At 48.8% G+C, this 19,902-nt stretch overlaps 1 protein-coding gene across 1 annotated transcript in view; it reads right to left on the reverse strand.

Moving 5' to 3' along the window:
• CCBE1 (collagen and calcium binding EGF domains 1) overlaps positions 1–19,902 on the reverse strand; it is a 234,349-nt gene that overhangs the window by 17,352 nt on the left and 197,095 nt on the right. The window contains exons 3-5 of the mRNA XM_072758011.1: positions 15,676–15,728; positions 11,462–11,596; positions 9,085–9,237 (exon numbers count right to left, since the gene is read on the reverse strand). Coding sequence (XP_072614112.1) covers positions 9,085–9,237; positions 11,462–11,596; positions 15,676–15,728 — 341 coding nt within the window. The remainder of the gene's footprint in view (positions 1–9,084; positions 9,238–11,461; positions 11,597–15,675; positions 15,729–19,902) is intronic.

The following is a 19,902-nucleotide window of genomic DNA, read 5'->3' on the forward strand; positions in this document are numbered from 1 at the left end:
CTGACCTCATTTATAGTCCCATCCTAGGGCCAGTGTTCGCCTATTGTAAGTTTTCCCCCCGAGCTCAGGCATGGGACTCTGGTGCGGGGCTCACCAAGCTGGTCTCTGACAGCTCTCATAATCCAGTTGTTTAAATTGAGCACAGCCAGGCCAGGTGGGGCCCCAGATCAGGACTGAGCACTGACCCCTCCAGGGAGGTGTGAAGTCAGGAGGGGAAGTGTTCCAGGTACTCTGCACATACCTGCCTGGGGTAAAGTGGGACAGGCACCAGGAGAGGCAGTCCAGCTGGCCACTGTGAGGGCTCCCAATGCTGTCTTGTACAGCAATGGAAACTCCAAGAGCTTTTTTTGTGAGATCACATCTTGCTAAAGAAAGAATGGGTGAGCTAAATGGTAACGTGGCCAACAATTCACACAACTCTCAGCTTACTGGCTTGGAAATGGGCTGCATGAGCCTGTGTGCTGGAGAGACCGGCCCTAGAGCTCCGCTTGCTGAGATGAGCAGGTGCAGACCACCAGGCTGTGTGTGAAAGAGGTCAGTGGTGTGAGAGGATGTGCGAAGGTTTTGTTGCGGTTGGGAAGGACTGTCTGACACCCAGGGATGTATAAGCACGCTGAGCCAGAAAGCCTTTGGGGTTGGGCTGGGTGTGTGGATAACCACCCTGGCTGTCTGGAATGGAGCTGGGGACAGCTGAGCAATGTCCCTCTGTGCCACTTGTCCTTCTTGGCTCATGTGTTTTTCTTATTCTTCCTTTTCTGGGAAGCCCTCTTTGTCTCCATTCATGGAAATCTATCAGCTATCAAGACTCAGTTCAGATGTTCCACAAAGCCTGTCCTCTCTCTACAGAGATACCGCAGTCCTGACATCAGGCGACAGTTATCATGTGTCCAAATGGCGGGTGTTCTAACCTTCCCTGGGGAGTGGCTATGCAATATCTGGGAAATAGAGTGTCATAGGTTGAACCGTTTCCCTGCCAAAGTTCGTATGTTGAAGCACCAATCCCCAGGACCTCAGGATGTGACCTTATTCAGAAATAGGGTCATTGCTGATGTAATGAGTTAAGATGAAGTCCTACTCCTATGGTGGGCCCATAATCAATGTGACTGGTATTCCTACAAAGAGGAGAGACATCAGGACGTCGATGTGCACCCAGGGAAGATGCCACACGAAGATGAAGGCAGAGATCAAGTAACGCAGCAGGAGTCAAGGGATGCCAAGGATTGCTGGCAACCCCACCAGAAGCCAGGAGAGGGCATGGGGCAGATTGTCCTGCACAGCCCTCAGAAGGAACCAACCCTCCCAACACCTGATCTCAGAATGGACATGATACGCTTCCGTCCTTTAAGCACCTAGCTGGTGGCAGTCTATGGCAGGCCTAGCAAACTGACGGGTGCGCTGGGCATCAGGACAGCCCCATGCTCACATGAGCCTTCCCCACGCAGCCTGGCTGACTGCCGCTCCAACGGACCCGTCTTCTGCTTGATGATCTACGTGGTGACTGGTGTTTCTGCTCTTCGGGAGGTGAGGGGGCCTGGCGGAAACTTGGCAACAGAAATTTCTGGCTATTCACCTGCAGCACAGATGCAGAGCTCACCTGCCACACCCCATCCCTGCACCTCACAGGAGGCTTGAGGCTTGGAGCACACACGTTGGGAACATCTCTCTCAAGCCAGCAGGTACAAGGGTGTGAAGCAGTGCTCCATCTCGAAGTTACTAGAAGCAATAGGGTTGACCTATAGCTTAGATTTTGAGTGAGTAGGAAAGGCACCTAGATCCACGGACAGTGGCAGTCTCTTTTTAAATCTATTTGTACTCGATATAACAGGGCCACCCCATTAATCCCCACTTCCTAGGCTAACGGTCCTACCAGTGGCTTCCCCATCTATGTGTTCTATTGCTACACTTGCGGAGTGATGTTGGTTCAGTGCAGCTGTGTAATATCAGGTTGAATTAGGAGGATAGGGAAGGAATTACTTGGAGGTGGTAAAGTGGAGTGGTTAAGAGCATGGTCTCCTGAGGGCTATTATCCTGGCTACACAGCCCAGAACTTTCACTGACTAGCTCAGGAATCTTGAGCAAGTTATCCGACCTTGATAAGCCCTGATCTCCTCAACCTTAATACTGGAAGAATAATTCCTACTGCACAGGGCTATTGTGTTGATGAAATGAGATAATGCCTGTGAAAGAGTTGGCATGCCACCTGCTAGTCCTATACATGGGACACGGTGCCTGGCACAGTCTTCAACCCACCAAGCCCTTTGCAGTCCTTTTGGCTGATAACCCCAGGATCCTTAAAGGAGAGTATTAACAGGAACAGAATGAGGTAAAACTGACATGCGGCAACTTTCTGAAAATCATCTCACATGCAAGTTGACTGATGTGGGTTTAGGATTGAAGTTTCCTGTATCTGAGTCCAACACCTTTTCCACAAATCAGGCAATTTCCCCTTGGCTCTTTATCCCTGCTTAATGTACCAATTTTTTTTTTTAATGTACCAATTTATAGTCCTACTTGCCTACAGAGCTTGGACTCACGTGAGGAGGACTAGAGTTATTTAGATCACTCTCGAACATAACAGAGTGACACAAGGGCATTTCTGTGCAAGAGCCCACTTGGTGGTGATGAAGCCTTAGCAACTCTGGGTGTGCTGATGGCAGAGAAGGGTGGACCCCTGTGTAAACGGAGGACCCTGGCTCCAGGTTTATTACATTTGTTAGTGCTGAAGGACAGCTGGAGGACATTTGTCCATTCCAGACCATCGGCTGGTTGATTTCTACAATCCCATTCTGTAACCTACCTCTCTCGTCCATCCTATCTTCTCATCCACTTCTCTGGCTTACCTACTTGTCTGTTCATCCACCTACTATCCCTCCCCTTCTATCTATCCCTCCCCTTCTCCCTCTTATCCACCCACGGAGCATCTGCTATTTGCTAGGCCATGTGAGGCATCGAGAATGCAAAATAGATGAGGACACCTATTTAACATTTTGTGATTGACCTCTGTAAGGAACCAGCCTTATTGGCAGAGCCAGGCCATTGTGAACAAGTGTTAGAAGCCCGTCTTTCCCTTTCTGCTTTTGTACACTTGAATTTTCCAAGTGTTGGTGTGATGGAGGCAACTTGATATTTTCACAATAAGAATAAACCTATCAGGTTCTAGACTCTACTTCGCTGAGATCATGGAGTGTTAGAACTGATGTGTTTTTGGTTCAATCTCCTCTACAGATAGGTGACTTGCTCCAGGTCTTCCGGAGTGCTGAGTACATAGGCTGGGCGCTTGCAGGTTCTGAATCTGGCATCCTGGAGGTGCAGTGAGCCTGCTTTTGGGAGTTCTGTTTGGGACACCTGAGCACTCTCTGGCAGGCAGGCTCTGGGGATGTGGTTCTCAAGTGTCATTGCCAGACCAGCAGCAGCACAATCACCACATGGGCATCTGTTCTCAAAAAACCTGAAATCCTGGGAGTCGGGCCTAGTGCACAAGTTCCAGCAAAACCCTCCAAGGGACTCTGAAGTACATGTATGCTCAGCCATCACTGCTCTGGAGAATAAGCTCCGTGGAAGGACTTTTGTCTGAAAATGCCTGGTGGGTTCTTTGCCCCTTTGTGTAGTTACCAGAACACAGACATCAAGGTTAACTCCGTCCAGTCCACAGACATGGAGCAAAGTAGCAAGGAGCAGAGGCTCTGGTGGAGTCAGGTGATCAGAATTTAAATCCCGATGCTGCCACTTAGTACCCTTTAGGTTGGAAGCCACAGCTTCTGGGCATGTTTCTCAAGCAATAAAATGACAAAGGCATTTATCACCTGGGTAACTGCCATAGCAGCAATGAAATAAGACCTGAAAGTTCCTAGAACAGAGCCCAGTACATGGCAAGTGCTCCGTAAATGTAATTATTGTGGGTATTAAGTTCCCTACAAAATAACAGATGTGGGGTAGGGCTCTTTACATCATCTTTTGGAAAGAGCTCTCAGATGGTTGGAAGATAAGCTGCGTGTATAGGCCTGGAACGTGCAATCTGTTCTGAATTGGGGCTCGTCTATCCCGCAGCTTGTCTACAGTAATGTCAAGTGTGGAGCTAAGAGAATCCTGTGTATGCTATGTTAATTCATTTAGAAATCTGGGGAGACATCTGATTTTGCATGGTTTCAGTGCTCTCAATTCATGCTGTAGTCACCGAGCATCTCACTGTGTCCGTGCCCCCGTGAGGGATTGCTCAACGTTGTGCTCCAACCAGTTCAGGTTTCAAAGGTGCATTATTATTGATTAGCCACATGGGGGCAGAGAGCTCTAATTTTTACTCCCTTCGAGCAGGCAATCCGTCAAAAGCCTTAGAAATAAAGTTCCTTAGATACTGTGTTAGTAATATTTCAATAAACTCAAGGATGTTCTCAACATATTTCATACGGGCAACGTCACAAACGAACAAAGCAGGTTTGTTTTTAAAAGCTGGGTGCGGAGGTCTGTGCCCTGGCAGCAGTTCTCAATGCTGGTGGCACATTATAACCACTTGGTGGTGGTGGCTGGCAGGGGTGGGTGTTAAAAAAATTCCCACTATGTTGCACCCCACTCATCTGGGGTGTGTAGCCAGGGAACAGTATCAGCACTTAAAGCTCCCCAGGTTGAGAACCACTGATCTATGGATTAGTGGCACTTGAAAGTTACATGAAACACCTGGCCATCCCTGACACTGTACTAAGGGACGCTGGGGGTCATGGTCACTCTATCAGAAAGTAAACAAAAGTTGAAAAATAGAGCAGTAAGCTAATTACTACGGAGCCAACATGTCCTTAATTTGTCTCCCCATCTGTGCCACACAGACTCCCTGGAGTGCCTAAACTGGCTCCAGCTACATATTTTCAAAGAAAGAAAGTGACTGAGCATGCCATTCCTGCCTAGTAGCCAGACAGCTTGTGTCACCATGCCTGTGTGTACATGGCAACCTTTCAACTGTCGGGGGCACTTTCGAGGCCAGGCCCCTCTGCTCTCCACACGCTTCTCTAATGGCGAGCTGAGGCTGTGTTTGATCTTAAATTCCTCTGACTATAATGTCACAGACGTTGGACAATAAAAGGTTTTTTTTTTTTTTAAAGGAGGGGGAAAGGTTTTAGATCACGTGTTTGTATTCAATAATCATTATCTCTTCATCAAAAAATAAATAACCATGATGAAATATTAGGTATTAATGAGTCCTAAACAGATGAAGCTGCTCAGCTGGCTGTGATGTTCTAGGTGCCTGGCTCGTCCGGCCCCTCACTTTTCCTGTTGCTGAGCTGAGTACCTGGATGTTAATTATTCATCTTTTAGATATTGTAAGGAAAGTTCTCGGCTTAGGTCTTGAAACCTTGGCACTCGCTGGGACAGAGGACAAAGAAATGAGGACCACACCAGGGCTCACAGGGCTGGCCGGGCTTATGTGACTCACGCTATATCCCACCACATTGTGGAAGAGATGTGTGAGGACAGGGGGGGGTCTTCAGAGCTCATCCAGCCCAATGTTCTTGTTCTTCCTACAGAGCAGGAAGCTGGGGCCTGGAACCTACTCTCAATTCAGTGCTCCAACCAGTGACAACCAGAGGTTAATACTGAAGCAGCTCTGGCTGCCAGCTCTCCTGACCTCCAAGCCAAGGAACTTTCCACGGCATCGCAGTTGTCAAAGAAACACATCCAGGGCACTTGCTTTTTGTTGCCAGCACCATCAAAGCCAGCCCCCCACCTTCTCAGTGGCCCATCGCTTGAGTTACAATTCTAACATTCAGGGCATATGACATTCCTGTCCTTGCTCATAATTTTAATTATGGGTCTGGTTTCCTCTTCTCCTAGGCTCCTGATGTCCTTGGTTACTGGAGTTGGAATGTTTTTCTTAGTAAAATACTAAAAACAAATGCTAGACCTATGTGCATGTGTGGTGACTTCAATAGGCACTGGTAACTGAAAAATACTGAGAAATTCTGTTTCTAATGCTGGTGTTGGCGGCAGGGAGTGTGATTCAACAGACAGTGCTGTTTTAGCTTTTTTTTTTTTTTTTTTTTTTTAAACTATTTGTAGCTGTTATACTGGACAGAGGATGGAGAGAGGAGAAAAGGGATTTTGCAGTCTAGGCTCATCTGTAAATGAGTTTTGTGTGACAATACAGCTCAAGGGTATAACCACTAATCAAACAGAAAGACACCTCCCATTGAAGTCACTCTAAAACAGGGACAAATGGTCTCTGAGTATAGCAGGATGGAGGAGTCCTGCCCTCTTTTTGTGCATCAGATCCCCTGCAATCTGCAGCAAATGGCTTCCCTCTGGACTTTCGGCTGCTTCACCTGGTGATGAAGACGTCTTTGCCTGAAAGCCAAGCCCCTGACCTACCAAGTCCAACCCCAGGGCTTCAGGCCTTTGATGTTAATAAGTTAGAATTTTCCAAATTGTATTTTTCAGGACACTATTGTCTGTGAGATGTTTATAGGCCTTTCTTAATAATCTGGGGGAAATTCAGGCTTGATCAAAATTAACATTTTTGACGAAGACAATCTCTTTGAGCGTCTCATGCACTTGGCCCATAAAGCCTTAAGTGGGCGCAGAACGTGTTCTTCGCCAAACATTTGAATGCAGATGCTTCTAACGAAAGAAAGGCTTATTAGCAGCTCACGAGACCCCAAAGCTAAGTAGAATGCAATGTGGGGACATGCTGTAATAAATGGAGGAGATAAAAACAGGTCATCTTTAAGTGAAAGGAATATGAGAGAAGGTGCGAAAAAAAGTTGCATATCGACATACCTTATAAGTTACAACTGCTTCAGTTTTTCCCAGAATTCTCAGCCCTGAAAGTCTAACTGATCCTCACTTAAAATTCTTGATCTCTCAAACTTGGTGTCTCAGACTAAAACTTTGTGTGTCATACCCAAAATGTTTAAATAGTCCCAATTCATTTTTCAGGGAAGGAAGCAGAGGACTATGGTTGGAGGACCGACCTAGCACAATAGATGGCTACATTTAAAGACTCCGGGAGGACTTCTTGCATCTGGCTCTGTTGCTGGGCCTCCATCTGGGTCTACACTGCCAAAGCACAGGGCAGGAGGTGAGGCCCACCAGGCCCACCTTGTCCCGGGGCTCTGGCAAGAGCCCTCCCTAGGGTACCACACAGGGAGGCCATCTGGGACCATAGAACAGGTGCACTTCAGTGTAAAACTCTTACATTGTCTCTGGAAGGTCCATCCAGCTTCTCTGGTTCTGTTAGTTAGAGGCCAGGTCTCCGGACAGACCACCCCAGCCCACCCCACCAGGTGGGAACCACTCATGGGTGAGGCCAGGTCTTGTATTTGGAGATCCCTCCTCTCTAACCCCACCGTGACAGTTACGTAGGAAGTGTTTGTTGTGGTTTCTGATGGTTAAGGTCTACGTTGGGTTGCTCAGCGCTGCCCCTCACGCCCCAGTAAATAGGGTTCGTCTGAAAAGAAATGTAAGGCAAAGAGACCAGGAGGTGCCAGGCCGAGTTGCCCGCACAGCCCCTGTGCTTCCTGGCTCAGAGCATAGCTGGAAATGCAATTCCAAAATCAAAACTTAGAAAACTGCTTTGGTGTTGCTAATTTTCAAGTTGGCCCACGAATTAATGTCAGCGGCTATAAGGCTGCCCCTCATTTGTCAAAGGATTATCTCCCTCTCAACAAAGGAGACGATCAAATGGGTAAGTTGCAAGCCCTGCCCCTCCTCCACCATGGGACAAAAATGAACTGGTTTTAATTTTGAATTAAAAAACCAAAAAGGGCCTGCAAATATTTTTCCTCAATCAACCCATCTGCCAAAAAGACTGTTCACCCTTGCTTTAGGCACCTCTGGGCACGCAGGCCCTGCATGCTTTAGACTTGAAGAAGTGTCACCAAGCCCTCTGATTCATTCACATTATTCCAGATTGCCCCATCCTGGGCTGGCTCCAGACGCATTTTGCATCTACTTCTAATATGGTGGCTTCCTCATGACTCAACCCGCTTGTTCTCAGAATTTTGCTTTGTAGATTTTCCATGCGAGGCAGCTGTCGCGCAGCTGTTCGCTGTCCTCAGCTGATGGCAAATTTCAGGATACACCCAAGAACCATCTCCTGGGGGCTCAGACCCTTTGGCCTTCCCATCCCCTTCCCTCTTGGTCCATGTGATCTGCCCAGGGCGCCCTGCTCCTCCAGGGTCAGACACGGCCCAAGGCCCAGCCAGCCTCTCCCGACGACAGCATCCCGCCACCTCCCCTGCCGAGGGAGGCGGGGAAGAGCTGGGCCTCGAGCACACGAAGATGGGAGCAGCCTCCCGGCCTGTGAGTGTCGGATACAGGAGCACGAGGGCTCCTTCCTCCAGACTTAAAGGCGTAACCCAACATTGGAGCTGATCACATCGCTGAGTGACAGACACATCAGCTCATTCGGGGTGACGCCGTGCAGATCAGCTGCCCAAACTCTGCGAAGGCCAGCTTTTAACACTGTTGCACCCCACTGTGGACCGTATTTGCAAAACACAATAAAAACCAATTAGGAAAATAAGGCAAAACACAAGCATTGATCGTTAGATTTAGACAAAATGTCTATGAAATGGGTATAGAAATGGCTAAAGACCCAACTTGTGTTTTCATCCAATCATGAACCGAGGAACGCATGGTTCTAGGCAGGCATAAGGCCTGGGCTGTACGTTAAGCGGCATTGATATACATGGTTACGTGATGCAGAAATGTTTCCTATCGCTCGCCCGTTCTCTCAGAACACAGGGTTCTGGGCTCTTCTCTGGTCATCTGAGTTTGGTCTCTGCACGCAGCTAAGTTCTACTGCCTTCTGCATGAGCACACCACCTCCACTCGGTGGAGAGCTTCCCGATACACGCCAGCTCGCAGTCCTCACTGCTAACAGGCTTTGCTCCACTGGGGCTCGACGTGATGTGCGCTACCCCCCCTCCTACCCAGATCCCACCTGCCAATATTCATGCAAGTGCCCCTTCCTGCCCGCCGCTCCCTTTCTTTTGCCAATTTTCAAGCTGGCCCACGAATTAATGTCAGTGGCTAAACACCCTGGTGGGCTCCCAGGGGCTTCCTATCTATGGGGGTAACACTGTCTGCACTACTCACCGGTGTCGTTGGGGTATTTGTCTCCCCTGGTGCACGTTCTCCCATCGTCCTCCTGGATGTAACCCTCCCGGCATTCACAGCGGTAGCTGCCCACGGTGTTGATGCACATGTGTGCACACAGCGTCTCGTTGCTGGTGGCACACTCGTCGATATCTGGGTTTGGACCAAAGGCAGAGAATGCTGTTTCAGAGACCTCTCTTCCAACACGACAGGTGGCATTAGGTGTGGCTGTCCCGTGGATGCTTGCCGAGGGCACTTTGCCAGCCTCAATCAGAGAAGGCTGGACTAGAGCAGGACACTAGACATAGGAGCCAGCATGACGGTGAGGCCTCGAGCAGTGTCCCCATGGTGGCAAGCTGATCAGTGATGGGGTTTCCGGTTGTGGCTTTGCCACCACCAAGTCGTGTGGCTTGGGGCAGGTGTTACTAGCCTTCGAAATTCCCATCTACAAAACATGATGATGACACCGGCCCGAAATACTGGGCTGGGCTCCTCGGAAGAGGCAATGAGACAATTGAGGGCAACACTCTTTGAAGAGCAAGCATCAGAGCCAGGCTTTTCTGCAAGGACCCCTGGGGCCCGAGGGTCTCCCCCACCCCTTTATGGCTCTTGGTTCTGAGCAGCAGGATGGTGACCCAAGGTCAGTTAGGACTGGCTCCTTCCCAGTTAAGAGATGTAATGAAACCTGGGAAAAGCCACTTCTGGGGGAAAAAAACAATAGTCCCAATGGGTCTAATGGAGAGTTTTCCCAGGAAATTTTGGTGTCATCAGTGATCCAGACGGACTGCTGGGCAGCTGTGGCAACGAGCCATGACACCATCCATCACGGGACCCGTCAGAGTCCACAGACACCGTGCACATCACAGACTTGCCCCCTTACCGAGTGGGGCGGAAGCAAAACTGTTTCCCACCAGGGGAGGGAGCGAGGCCCCAGTCTGCTTCCTGCTCCCTGGTTGAAGACATCAGATGGCAGTGGGGGAGGAGGGGGCACATGACACTTAGTCCTGACTGTGCCCACGTGGCAGATGCACAGAGCTCAGCCCTGCACGTCCTGCAGTGCCGCTCTCTGCGCCGGGCCCCCCCCCCCCCCCGTGGCAGCCCCCGTGTGCGGCCAGCTACACGTGCCCCGGCAGCAGGTACTATGTCATCTGCGGACTACGTGTCACAGAGGATTCACCTCTGCAATTCCTCAGGCTGAACACTTTTCTTCTCGTGCCTCTGCCCTAAACCTAAGTGTGAAGCTGCCTCTCTGTCCGGAGGAGGGAGGAGGAGGGTGAAAGGAGAGAAATAGATGGAATTCTTGGCAGAATGCCAGTTTTGTGGATCCCCAGATGGGAGGTAGGGAGTACCGAAGCTTGTAGCTCTGCAAACTGAAAGGAGAAGCCCTGTGCCTGGAACCTCAGGGGAACAGAACGTGCGCCGCGCTCTCTGTAGGAGGCACACTGGGCCCCGCGGCAGGCACTTTGTGGTCTCGATCCTCTTCTCTGGGGGGTGGGGTGCTACCACAGGAGCCACTGGGGGAGAGGCTAGGAGGCTAAGGCCTAGAACTTCTCTTCCACAGTGCTCTCTGGAGCCCCAGCTGGGGCAGAGAAGGGGGGCGCGCATCACTGCTCGCTTATTCTCCACTTGGGACCACCTGGCTCCTCGGTTCATCCTCCAGCTGGTCCTCAAACTTGGCCCTGCACGGGAGTCACTAGAGACAATTGTATAAAAGCAGATTTCTGGATCCGCCCTCAGGCTCTGGAGGCCAGGCCAGGCATCTTTTTTTAAATGCAAGAACTGCAGATGTTTCCGAGGCAGGTTAGCCACAGGCTGACCATGCTTCAAAACGCGTGGCCCCAGGGGACAGTTATCATCACCCTCGCAGAGGGCATGGCCGGAAAGCCCACTGGGGAGGGGGGGAGGGACGGTGCTAGGCTCCCCCAGCTGTGGTCCAGGTGGCCGGCTGTAGCTCCTCTGACCCACTTCCAATCTGCCTGCCACACGGCCCCTCCCTCGTTCCCAGCCACTCCGCCTGGTCTTTGGGAACATGTGGGTTCCTGGCTCTCTGTGTTTTTATGTTCCTGCCCACTTATATTCTGTTTGACATTGTTCTCGTTTTCACTTGCTAATGTTCCCTTTCTCCTGCCCTCATATCTCACTGCCTATTAGGATCCGACTGGGACCAGCTCCCTGAAGAATGCCTTGGCCACGGCTTGTTGGATCAGTCACAGCGAAAGGCAGTGACAGCTAGCACGACGCTGAGTATCTGGACCTAAGGGGAGAACTGAAGGTCAAAGCAGCTCCGGGGAGCTGGTCCACAGTGATGGGGACTATCCAACAAAGGACAGAATCACCACCCCAGGAGCTGGGAAATCGGCCTGCGATGCCAACATACCCAGGCAGTAGGGCTTCTCGCGCCTCCGGTGTCGCTCCCGGTCGTAGCGGTACCCGGGGTAGCAGGTACACAGCACTCGGCCGAAGTTATCTGTGCACTGCTGTTCACAGGGAGCCTCGGCACACACGTCGTAATCTGAAAAAGACAAGCATGAGCTCACGTCGGCCACAGTCCTTTAGCAGCCCAGGCGGTGACCCTGGGCCTGGGCCTGGGCCTGGGCCAGACCTGATTGGGCTGCAGCCTGCTGGGGAACTTCACGTTTGGACGGGCCCTAACTCTTGAAAGTCCCATGATGGGGAACTTGGTGCTCGGCCTGGCCATGGTTGAAGGCAGACGTCACCTGTGATGCTTCCCCAGGTCACCTCCTCATCTCCTGGGGTCCGCCACTCATCTAGAAAGCCAAGATGCTCTAGATGGCCAGGCTGTGCAGCAGTACCTGGGGTCCTGTCTGGTCTTTTTCACCAGCTGTGGTCCAGACAGGGAATTTCTTCCAGATGAGCCCTGAAGAACAGCTGGCCCTGGTGCGGGGCGTGGGCACCATAATGTGGGAGCGAGGGCTGAAGTCACGCAGGCTAGGAGGAGCGTGAGGGAGGCTTTGGAACGCGTGTGAGTGATGCAGGGTTGGTGCCTTTGTGCCCTGCAGGGGTGTGTGTGTGCGTGCCGGGGCTCGGTCCTGTTCCCAGGAGGAGCTGGGAACAGCTGGAGAGCTCTGGAAGCCCTATTACTTGAAAAGAATTAGAGCCTGTCCTCCTCCCAGTCCTTACAAACTGATCTTTAATGAGCCTCTGAAGGGATGTGGCTCTGAGTCAGGAGCTCAGGCTGCACCTTTACCTCCACACTAGATCCAGCATCTGCATCACTGGGCTATCTTCCCCGGGCGCTGACAGATGAATGATCCTCGGATGCGGAGTCAGCCTGGCTCTGCTCTGCCGCACAGGACGGTGGAGTGCACGGGCCTGTCAGCCTCTAGTGCAGTCGGGGTCAGCGTGGCGAGGGTCACGCCATTCTCATGATGACCCAGAATGCTGCCCGTGCTCCATCCTTTGCCCTATAACTGTGATGCCAGGCCTGCTTTTCCTGTGGGTGTTCTTGGTCAAACCTGGTTTCCTTAATTCAGTATCCCCTCTAGGCAGCCAATGTTTCCTGCTCTATACGTTTCTTTCTCTTGCTCCCATTCTCTGCCTTTTTTGCAGAATGCCTACTCTGTCCCAGGCCCCCGGCCAGGAGGCATGCAGCATTATGATGAAGAGTATGGGTTCTGCACCCAGCCCTCCCAAGACTGCGACTATCTCTGTGACTTCAAGTCCTTTAAGCCTCATCCTCTCACCTATAAACTAGGGGTGACAGTAATCCTGACCTTATGGTGCTTTTATGAAGGTTAGCTTGGATGATGCACTAAGCACAGTGCCCGACACACAGTAAAAGCTTAACCTGCTCTTCTGCTTCCTTTATGAGTAGCTCTTATGAGCGTTTGGGTATCTGGCAAGGGCTGTGTCCCCTGGAGTAACTGGCACTACTCTCTTCCGACAGTTTATGCTCAATTAATAACTGTTGAACTAGAACAAATCAGATTATTCTATCACCTAGCCAATCAAAATAATACAGCAGGGCTTGGCAAAATATATCTGGTTGGCAACCACTACTCAGCTCTGCTGTGGCAGAGCAAAAGCAGCCTAGGTAATACACAAGTGCATGAGTGTGCTCGTGTTTCAATAAAGCTTTATTTACAAAGATAGGCAGTGGGTCAGATTTGGCCATAGGTTGTTGACTTCTACCTTAGGGCGACAATTGAGGCAACAACACTCTTCTAAACTGCAGCTTCTACTCAGCATATTTGTTTAAAAATTCTAGTCTCTTCACTACCTGTGATGGCTAATTTTATGTGTCAATGTGACCAGATCACCATACAGAGATACTGGGTCGAGCATATTCTAAATGTTTCCATGGAGATCTTTTTTTTTTTTTTTAAGATGGGATCAACATTTTATTCAGTAGAGTCTGAATAAAGCAGGTTGCCCTCGAAAATGTTGGTGGACCCTTTCAATCAGTTGAAGGCCTTAATAGAAAAAAGACTTCCCCAAGGAAGAGGGAATTTTGGGGGTAGACGGCCTTCTGACTCAAATTGCGACTTTCTTCGGGGTCTCCAGCCTAACCTAGGGACTTCTGATTTGCCAGCCTCCAAAATCTTGTCAAGTAATTCCTTTAAATAAACCTCCCTCTGTTTCTCTGAACAATCCTAACTAATACACTATCTTTTCTGAAATTTTAGTTTTATACTTTGCATTCCTGGTAATGGAAATCTTTATGATTAAAGAGAACTTGACCTCTCCCCCTTTATTCTCACAGATTAAAACACTTAAGTGTTCTAGTGACACCAACACAGCAGAGAGTTATGGCAAGGCTACATTGATCACAGGTGTCACAGACTCACTTGAGGGTGAAGGGAGACTACTTTCAGGCTCTGATGTTTGAAACACGACCTCACATTTAAAGAAACTCTAAGTATGTGGTACCCATGTAATGTGTTTTTATTTAGGTTGGGCAAGGTCTTTAGCTGGGATCTTACACTGACTGGCCCAAACTTGGTTTTCTTAGTATCTGCCAAATTGAAATATAAAGGACACAGCTGCGGGTGGAGAAAAGCTGGCTTATAAAAAAATGCAATTATTTTGACCTTTGTGGGGTCTTTTGTTCCCCCACCAAGTTCTAACCAACAGAATTGACTGGCGGTGAGAAATTCAGTCTCAGAGAGGCCCAAGGCCACATAAACCATCATATGTAAAGTGATTTCCTAACCAACCTTCCTAAAGCAGCTCTCTCAGGGGTCCCAGCAGTGGTTTGGTGACCTCTTCCACCATTTCACTGAAGACAGCAATACACAGGGAGGATTCATTTATTTCCAGCTGAGACAAAGAAACTGCCTTCTAGGAGATAAAGCAACATGAGCTGGCTTGGCCGGGAGCCTGGTCGTCCACAGAGACCTAGCTTCTTGGGTGACAGTGAAGAAACCTATTTCTCATTACCCAGCCTTCTCTCCCCAGCCCCAGGCAAACTAATCTCACACTCTCCAAATAGTTCATGTTTTCTGGATCGGCACTGGGAACCCTTTGCAGCTCTTTTCCTCCTGCTTGTCCAGGTTCTGGGCAGCCTTCCTTGATCAGTTAGGTCCTCCTCTTTCCTGAGACCGCCTCTGACTGCTCTGGTCCTCTGTGCTACGTGCCTGTTCCAGACACTGCTTCCCTGAATGCCTCCGCCACACATGTTGTGGTTATCATCAAAAACAAGAGCAGGAACCACCATTCATCTAGTGCCTAGTAAGAGCCAGTTTCTGTTCCAAGTACTTCACATGTGGTAATATTCTTAAAACCACCATGAGTCAAGTACTAATACCTTCCCACAAAAACGAAGATAGGTGCGTGTTAAGACTTAATCCTGGTGTCCTCTTGAAATTTGTATGTTGAAATCCTAACCTCCAAGGGGCCTTTGGGAGGCACATAGGTCATGAGGGTAGAGCCTTCATGAATGGACCTGGTGCATTTATAAAAGAAACCCCAGAGAGCTCCCTTGCCCTTCTGCTCCATAAGGACATAGCAAGAAGATGGCTATCTATGAACCAGGAAGCTCTCACCAGACATAGGGTTTTCCAGGGTCTTGGTCTTAGACTTAAGCCTCCAGAATTACATAAGAAATATATGTTTGTTGTTTACCAGATTATGGAATTTTTGTTACAGCAGCCAGAATGGACTAAGGCAATATGGAAAATGTAATTAAAATTCAGATCAGATTCCATGCTGTCTATACCACGGGGTATAGACAGGTATGTGCCTTGAGGGCTGGATACATGTCTAACACTGCTCTGCCTCTTTAGTGCTGGGCTGAGCACAGTGCTTGAAGGGGCTTTGAGTCTAGCATCTGAAAAGCACAGAGAGGTCGGGGAGGATGCCTGTGTTCTGTGTATGAAATGCTGATTAGGGAAATACAGCCCCTTCAGCTTAAAACCTGAAATATGAGAATTACTCAATCTATAAGTTGTGTAATGATTTAGCTAGAACATGCTACGGGTAACCAAATAGGCGCTAGAAAAATTTAATGCCAGAGAAACCTGAAATTACACGCAGATAACCCACATACATTCTATGTACATCTGAACTTTATAGACACCTAAGGGTTAGTCACAAACAAGGTGAGAAGACATAATCTTTTATATTACATACCTTCTGGGATGCATTGTCCAAGAACAAATTTATACCCTTTGCAGCATTTTTTCCTAAGAGACAAACAAAAATGTATTTTAAATAGGATGTTAGATTAAAAATAGAATTCTTTTCAGTTATCGAGTGACTTGTGCCCAGGAAAAAGTGAGGCATAAGGGAAAGAAGGCATAGTGTATTTTTTAAAAAAATATTTTATTTATTTATTCATGAGAGACACAGAGAGGGGCAGAGACACAGGCAGAGGGAGAAGCAGGCTCCATGCAGGGAGCCCGATGCAGGACTCTATCCCGGGTCTCCAGGATCACACCCTGGGCTGAAGGTGGCGCTAAACCTCTGAGCCACCGGGGCTGCCCAGCATAGTGTATTTTTAAGGGAAGCAGAGATAAAAAGGGGAAAGATAATCATTATCACATGGCCACATCTTCCAACAGCAGGATGTCCTTTTCACCACGTAATATAGGAGTTTAATCACTTGAATCCTATGAAGTGGATTAACGCAGAGACTTTAAGATACTTGTGTCAGATGAGGGGAGGCCTAGAGGATATAACAGAACTTTGAGGCTGGCCAGGCTCCTCCTCCTACAAGCCAGGGATTCACATGACTTGCTAATTATAACAATTAGTTAATAATAACTAGATAATTATAATGATGTCTAATTGTAATAACAATTAGGTAACTAATTATTATTAAGACTGAGGCTGGGAGCCCAATGATTCTAACCCCCTATTTGAGTGCTTGCTTTATACCTGTACCACGGAAGTTACTGAAAGGTATCTAAATTTTCTGAATTTAAAAAACAGCAAATAGGCAATTCATTCATTCATTTATTTTGAGAGAGCACTCAGGAGTGGGGCAGAGGGAGAGGGAGAGAATGTCAAGCAGATTCCATGTTTAGTGCAGAGCCCAACTCGGGGCTCAATCTCATAACTCTGAGATCATGACCTCAGCCGAAATCAAGAGTCGGAGGCTGAACTGCCTACATCACCCCGGTGCCCCCCCCACAAAACAGGCAATTCTAACAAAAATTTCCAAGACTTCAATCTCTCCCTGAGGTAAAGAAATGGTGCCATCAGTTCAAAATGTTAATCTCTCCTGGAAGGACTATGTCTCTGGTATGGAGTTGTAAGCTCCTCACAGACCAACCCCCTGCAGACAGCAACTATACGCTTTGGAGAAAACAGAAGGAAACCACCACAGGCAGGTTCCGGTGAGTCGAGAGAGAAATTCAAGATTTAAGAGGAGAGTTGGAAAAAAAAAAAAAATAAGAGGAGAGTTGAAATTTTGAACAAGGGGCCGACCCAGGCTAAGTTTCTTGCTTTCTGGGCTTTAGCCTGAGTGCCTATCACAGCTGCTAAGTGGTGTAGAAAGCTAAAACACAGGGAACCCACAGTGTGTTTTGGCTTGATCAAGTGCAAGACAAAGCTGGGGCAACCGGATGCATGAAAAATTGAGGGAAAACCCAGGAAAGGAGAGTGCTGGAGAAGAGTAGCCTTAAATTCTGTGTATAAATCCTGCCCAAGCTCTGGTAAGCCCTGACCCATGCCTGTGAGGAGCAGGTTCAGAACACCCCTGGTAAATACAACTCATGCTGGATGAAGGCTTGAGCTGCCACCTACTGCAAGGCAGTTTTCACATTACATCCAACCACGTTATTTGCCTGCTAAAAGAAAAATACCAACATTTCTTGAATGAATAGAACAGGATCCGGGATCTTCATAACTTATACAAATGAGATAAAAAGGGGAAAGATGGGGGAGGGGCAAGATGGTGGAAGAGTAGGGTCTCCAAATCACCTGTCCCCAACAAATTACCTAGAAAACCTTCAAATCATCCTGAAAATCTACGAATTCGGCCTGAGATTTAAAGAGAGACCAGCTGGAATGCTGCAGTGAGAAGAGTTTGCGCTTCTATCAAAGTAGGAAGACGGGGGGAAAAAAGAAATAAAGAAACAAAAGGCCTCCAAGGGGGAGGGGCCCGGGCTGAGGCCGGGGCGAGTGTCCCCAGGGCAGGAGAGCCCCGTCCTGGAGGAGCAGGAGCTGCACCGACCTTCCCCGCGGAAAGGGGCCCGCAGGGAGTTAGAGCAGGACCCAGGAGGGCGGGGGGGCCCTCGGGCTCCCGGGGACACTAACAGGCACCTGCGCCCCGGGAGATGCGCCGAGCTCCCTAAGGGCTGCAGCGCTCGGCGGGGCCCGGAGCAGCTCGTAGGGGCTCGGGCGGCGGCTCCGCGGAGGGGGCTGCGGGGCGGGAGCGAATCCAACAGCGCAGGCCCCGGAGCACAGGGCGCCGGGACACAGCCCAGGATCCGGCCTCCCCCAGGGACAGGCAGAGGCCGGGAGGGCCCAGGACAGCGAGGACGCTCCTGCCCAGAGCTGAGCAGATCAGCGGCCCCGCCCCGGAGCCCCCAGGCCCTGCAGACGGAGAGCCCCGGAGCTACTGCGGGGGCTGACTCCAGGGTCCCAGAGCTGCCCCCGCCACTGTGGCTTCCTCCTGGGGCCTCACGGGGTGAACAACCCCCACTGAGCCCTGCACCAGGCAGGGGCAGAGCAGCTCCCCCAAGTGCTAACACCTGAGAATCAGCACAGCAGGCCCCTCCCCCAGAAGACCAGCGACACGGACCAGTTCCAGGGGAAGTCAAGGGACTTAAAGTATACAGAATCGGAAGATACTCACCGTGGTTTTTTTTTTTTTTTTTTTTTGTGCTTTTTTTTTCTTTCTTTCTTCTTGATTTTTGATTGCTTCCCCCACCCCACCCCCTTTTTTTCCCTCCTTTCTTTTTCTTTCTCTTTTTCTTCTCTTTTCCCCCTTTTTTTCCTTCTTTCTCTTTTTTCTTTTTCTCTTTTCTTTCCTTCTCTCTCTTTTTCTCCTTTTCCCAATACAACTTGTTTTTGGCCACTCTGCACTGAGCAAAATGACTAGAAGGAAAACCTCACCTCAAAAAAAAAAAAGAATCAGAAACAGCCCTCTCTCCAAGAGTTACAAAATCTGGATTACAATTCAATGTCAGAAAGCCAATTCAGAAGCACTATTATACAGCTACTGGTGGCTCTAGAAAAAACCATAAAGGACTCAAGAGACTTCATGACTGCAGAATTTAGATCCAATCAGGCAGAAATTAAAAATCAATTAAATGAGATGCAATCCAAGCTAGAAGTCCTAACCACGAGGCTTAACGAGGTGGAAGAACGAGTGAGTGACATAGAAGACAAGTTGATGGCAAAGAGGGAAACTGAGGAAAAAAGAGACAGGCAATTAAAAGATCATGAGGATAGATTAAGGGAAATAAATGACAGCCTGAGGAAGAAAAACCTACATTTAATTGGGGTTCCCGAGGGCGCCGAAAGGGACAGAGGGCCAGAATATGTATTTGAACAAATCCTAGCTGAAAACTTTCCTAATCTGGGAAGGGAAACAGGCATTCAGATCCAGGAAATAGAGAGATCCCCCCCTAAAATCAACAAAAACCGTTCAACACCTCAACATTTAATAGTGAAGCTTGCAAATTCCAAAGATAAGGAGAAGATCCTTAAAGCAGCAAGAGAAAAAAAGTCCCTGACTTTTATGGGGAGGAATATTAGGGTAACAGCAGACCTCTCCACAGAGACCTGGCAGGCCAGAAAGGGCTGGCAGGATATATTCAGGGTCCTAATTGAGAAGAACATGCAACCAAGAATACTTTATCCAGCAAGGCCCTCATTCAAAATGGAAGGAGAGATAAAGAGCTTCCAAGACAGGCAGGAACTGAAAGAATATGTAACCTCCAAACCAGCTCTGCAAGAAATTTTAAGGGGAACTCTTAAATTCCCCTTTAAGAAGAAGTTCAGTGGAACAATCCACAAAAACAAGGACTGAATAGATATGATGACACTAAACTCATATCTCTCAATAGTAACTCTGAACGTGAACGGGCTTAATGACCCCATCAAAAGGCGCAGGGTTTCAGACTGGATAAAAAAGCAAGACCCATCTATTTGCTGTCTACAAGAGACTCATTTTAGACAGAAGGACACCTACAACCTGAAAATAAAATGCTGGAGAACCATTTACCATTCAAATGGTCCTCAAAAGTAAGGGGTAGCCATCCTTATATCAGATAAATTAAAATTTACCCCGAAGACTATAGTGAGAGATGAAGAGGGACACTATCTCATACTCAAAGGATCTATCCAACAAGAGGACTTAACAATCCTCAATATATATGCCCCGAATGTGGGAGCTGCCAAATATTT

This window comes from Vulpes vulpes, chromosome 5 (assembly GCF_048418805.1).
Source record: "Vulpes vulpes isolate BD-2025 chromosome 5, VulVul3, whole genome shotgun sequence".
Taxonomy (NCBI): domain Eukaryota; kingdom Metazoa; phylum Chordata; class Mammalia; order Carnivora; family Canidae; genus Vulpes; species Vulpes vulpes.